General features: G+C 33.2%; 1 protein-coding gene across 1 annotated transcript; it reads left to right on the top strand.

Moving 5' to 3' along the window:
- Positions 1 to 614: 614 nt before the first annotated feature.
- Positions 615 to 4987, top strand: LOC109244549 (probable peroxidase 61). Its single transcript, XM_019411660.1, has 4 exons — positions 615 to 980; positions 2679 to 2864; positions 3597 to 3756; positions 4466 to 4987. Exons 1-4 carry the CDS (start codon positions 723 to 725, stop codon positions 4894 to 4896), a joined length of 1035 nt encoding a protein of 344 aa, XP_019267205.1. The 5' UTR covers positions 615 to 722; the 3' UTR covers positions 4897 to 4987.
- The last annotated feature ends 23 nt before the right edge of the window (positions 4988 to 5010 follow it).

Genomic DNA, 5010 nt, shown 5'->3' with positions numbered 1-5010 from the left:
GGGGAGGTTACTTATGGCGTCTATCTACAGAAAATGTTGTTTTTTTTTCTTCCAGTTCTTTGGAAACCTTTTATTTTTCATTTAAACATCATTAGAGAAGTGTTTATGTGTTATGAAAAAGAAAGAAACAAATATTTCACGTTAGTATAACGAATATCTTGGCTTGAATACCGTTATACCCCATGCATGCAATGATATTAATGCAATTTAAAGTACTGTTCTATATTGTTGCCAAAACAATTCTTATGTTTGAATGTGCATGGCATGCTGAAACGTATAAGTTCACATGAGTAAAATTAAATCTACACGTAAACTTGAACCAAACGTTTGCATGTATGAGTTTACTGCTAAAAATATAACACCAATTAACTTAAAAAGAACGCGTTATAAGCCCTCAAAGCGTAGATTCACGTGAAATTCCATCACATACGTTTCTTAAAAACTCACAAAAGTGCCAATGAAAAAACTACGGATCGTATATTATGAAAAAGTGCATCGATCCACGAAAAATATTATTTTCTTCGAACTTCCAACTTGGCATTTCATTAATCATACGTGCCAGGTAATTAATCTCTCATCACCAAGTCTAAGTCTATATAAGGCTTTGTCAAGACAAGATTACACACTAACCTGTATCATATTCAAGCTCATTCAAAACTAGTGCAAGACAAAGAGAAAAAGAAAAGAAGAAGAAGAAGAAGATCAAAAAAGTATTAAAAGCAATGGAGAAATATTTAGGGTTTTTGGTAATTCTTCTTCCATTGATGATTCTTGCACTGAGCTTGAATTCAGGTTACGTGAATGCTGCCACGTTTTTGCCACCAGAGGATAAGCCACTGGAGAGGCATTACTATAAGAAGCTGAATACATGTGCAAATGTGGAGCCATTTGTGAGACACCAAGTGAATCTGTTTTGGGACAGAGATAAAACTGTCACTGCCAAATTGCTCAAGCTGCTCTATGCTGATTGCATGCTCAATGTACGCCTCTCTCTCTCTCTCTCTCTCTCTCTCTCTTCACTCGATTTTTAGTATTACTCTCTCCGTTTCAATTTACTTCCGGTTTACTAAAGTTTACGAACGAGTAGTAGTCGTTAGACGTCGGACTAAGTTAAAAGGTTTTAAAAAACGTTAAAAAAAAAAACGTTTTTACGAAAACGTTTGGTAGTTAAAGTTTTAAAAAGCAAGGTTAAAGGGGGTAAAAGTCGTTTGGTACGGTACCAATAACTAGTTTGTGGTTAAGGTTAAAAAGTCTTTTACAGTTAAGGAAATTAAAAAGTAGGGTAAAAATTAAAAAGTTTAAAAATGTGGTATTATTTTTGGAATAGCTAGACTAATAAGGAAAGTGTGTCATTTAAATTGAAATAGAGGGAGTAATAACCATATCTTGTGATTTTTATAGACCGACTATTTTATTGACGATCAGAAATTATAACGATCGAATTCATGCTTGTCCTTACAAAGTAGTTGCTAAAAGTTTAATTTTATTTCTTTCTTTCTTCTTGTAATCTTGTTTTCCTTAATTAATATATATATTCATTCCCCATGTCTTCTTGTCTTTGTTATACCAAGAGTTCTACTTTTTTCAATCGTTGCCACTTAAAACATGGTGCAACCGCCAGAAAATTCAATATTACCTAATAACTATAACGATTTTATTAACTTTATCCTGAGACTTTACCAAACCGACTCATGTTTTTGCTAGTGTCTTTTGCTAAAAATATCACTCTTATAATTCAAATATCGTTCATGTGCACCAATATTTTGATACAAATAAGGGCATTAGTGTTAATCTCCATTGATTTTGGTGTCGAATAATATGAGTAAATAATATTATGTACGTACTCTCGGAATATTTATATTACTAATATCTTATCTTATCCAGCCCTTCCCTTAGACGCTTGGGTAGCGTAGTAAAGGCAGATAGATACCTTTAACCATAAGCAACTAAGTTTAATACATGCCGTTAATATAGAGGACATATTTGACTATGATGCAAAATCTAAGCCTATAAAATTGGCGTGTCTCCTCTTTAAAAAAGAGAAAATGTATAAGAAGAAAAAGGAAGAGGATTAGAAAATAAAGATGCTTACTTAACTTTTGTTTGGCAACACAATGGTTGTAACTTGTAACTACTGACAGTGTTTTAAAATTTCTTTTCATTAAGTTTGACCAAGCTACATCTATTAATAAACTAGTAGTATGATTTACAGCCCCACCTACAAACCCGGAGTTGTGGGTTCGAGTCACCAACGGGGGCGTATCTATAGCCTATAATACGGGCACGTGAACCCATGGTCCCTCCGTCAAATTAGGTATTTTATGTATGTATTAATTTTCTAGAATTTATCCAGTATTATGTATTGGCACCCGTACTCCATAAAGATTAAATAGTGCACTTGGTTCAATACTTAATTATTTCCCCTCCTTTTTAGTGGTTCACCCATGTTCTCGAAATCCTAGATTCGTTTCTGGTCACCAAAGGAACAATAACTCAAACAAAGGGGATCAGTGGGACGGTAATAAAAAAAAAGTAGTATGGTTTAAGTTATTTGCAGTGATATTGTAAATATGATTTTTTTTATGGTCGGGTGTTATTTAACTAACAATAATTGATTATTAAAATTTTTTATCAGGTCACTAATTTTTTTAAAAATGTATTTGTTTATTATTGTCCAGGGTTGCGATGCATCAAATCTGCTAGTGGGACCAAACACAGAGAGAAATTCATCAAAAAATGCAGGGATGGGAGGGGGAGCATATGAATTGATAGACAGAATAAAAAAAGTGCTTGAAATTCGATGTCCCAGAGCCGTTTCTTGTACTGATATCCTCAGTCTTGCTACCAGGGATGCTGTTCACCTTGTAAATTCTCTCTCTCTATATCTCTCTCTCTTTCTTTCAGTTTATTTTAATTGACATTTTTTAAATATTTGTTTATATGACATACTTTTCTTTTTAAAAAGAATAGAAAATTTCTCTTTTGAAAACTGTTTAATTTTAGCATTTCACTTTTACCCTAATGATATGACTTGTTTGACCTATTTTGATATAAAAAGTCCATTCTTTTATTATAAGGAGAGATAAAATGAAAACACATGCGAAACTCTTATCATCACTCATTGAAAAAGATGATTTTGGAACTTTGCATGTATGTGGCTTACACGTAAAAAAAATTCTTTATTTTCTTAAACTTCGAACCGAATGAGTAAAATGAGATGGATGGAGCATTATTAAAATATCTCCTGTCGATCATATCATTACTTTCCAGATCCAATTCGGTTTTAGTGGCTTTGCTTTTTGTGTAAATTTTCGGTGCAGTATTCATCTTCTCAGAGTGAACTGTGAAGCATATATAAATGGATTTAAGTTTGATAATATAGAGTATTTATACTATCGATTTAACTTGCATATCAGTACACATAATTTAAACTTTTTATAAAATACTTGCAATACATCTATTGTTTTGATATGGTGATCAAAATCATTTTTTTATTAGGATTCATGTGCACGATACTTTACCTAATTAAAGTCCCCCCTAATCCATTTTCTTTTATATTGCCTAATTGAAAACCGTTTAATTGTGGAAAATTATAGGCAGGCGGGCCATCTTATCCAGTGTTGTTGGGAAGAAGGGATGGACTTGAGTCAAATGCTGCATGGATAGATTACCCTTCACCTTCCATGTCTTGGGAGGAAGGCCTTGCTTACTTCGAATCCAAAAACCTTGATGTTCAAGACTTTGTCACTCTTTTAGGTATCAGTTTATCATCTTCTATACTTATTTTAACAGTATATGTTACAATAACCTTTTGACACAACTTGATTAATTTGATCCTAATGTTTACATAGATCACTTATAACTTACTTTATGATATGCTATTAGAGTAGTTGGTAATGTGGTAAAAATGGTAACTGACCTGATTGGTCTTTGCATTGTTAGTGTATATCGTTAGGTATTTGTCCTGATTTTCTTATCATATTTGATTTTGCTATTTCTTGAAGGACAACATATTTACCATACGAAAAGGAAAAATATAATTCTTTCATATTTGGCTAGTCTATTTCTTGTAGGAAAATATTTGGACTTCTATAAATTAGGGATCATTCCTTTTCATTTAGTAGTATCCACAATGAAGCCATATGAGGTTTGAGAGTCTTGTTTAGGGGGAGAACTTTTCGAGACAAGTGTTAGTGTGTCACTTGTGTTTGCCTCTTCGTGAGGTTGTTCTCTCAATATTTTTGTTCTCTCTTTTATATAGTAGAATGCTCATCTCTGCCGTGAATGTAGGGCAGTCGATCGAATCACGTTAAATGTTTGTGTTTCTTTTGGTATATATTTCTTTTAATGTTTGATTTATCGTTGTCCAAGGTTTGATTTGTTAGCATCCACATGACGCTTGATTTTTCGGTCCTAACATATACAACTTAGTGTCTTCTAAGAACCATATTCATTTATCTTTCAGGAGCACATTCAATGGGGCAAGCACATTGCCGATTCTTCTATGACCGCCTTTACAATTTCAAGGGTACTGGAAAACCAGACCCCACCATGAAGAGATCTACATTAGTAACCCTAAGATCACAGTGCCCAAAAAATAGCAAAACCGATTCAGCTGTCTATTTCTCACCAGGATATGGTTCTAACTACACTTTCTCCAATACATTCTATGGAAAAGTTCTCGCTCACGAATCTGTTCTTAGAGTTGATCAGCAATTATCATATGGAGCTGACACAAATGAACTTGTCAATGAATTTGCACAAAGTTTAGAGCAATTCAGAAGGGCATTTACATTGTCAATCAACAGGATGGGAGGTCTCAAAGTGTTGACTGGTAAAAATGGCGAAATTCGCAGAGATTGCAAGTTTACAAATAAGAACAATCCCAATCTTTAGTAGGATCGGTTTTGTAATGTTGCATTAACTAATAATATGGCCTATATATGAAAATATATATGTAATTTCTTATACTGCTGATAAGCAGATATCCATTTTGTCATTTCGAACATT

The sequence above is a fragment of the Nicotiana attenuata genome, unplaced genomic scaffold, assembly GCF_001879085.1.
Source record: "Nicotiana attenuata strain UT unplaced genomic scaffold, NIATTr2, whole genome shotgun sequence".
In the NCBI taxonomy this organism is placed as follows: Eukaryota; Viridiplantae; Streptophyta; class Magnoliopsida; order Solanales; family Solanaceae; genus Nicotiana; species Nicotiana attenuata.
Note: the sequence above shows the minus strand (reverse complement) of the source record. Positions and strands in the feature narration are given on the sequence as shown.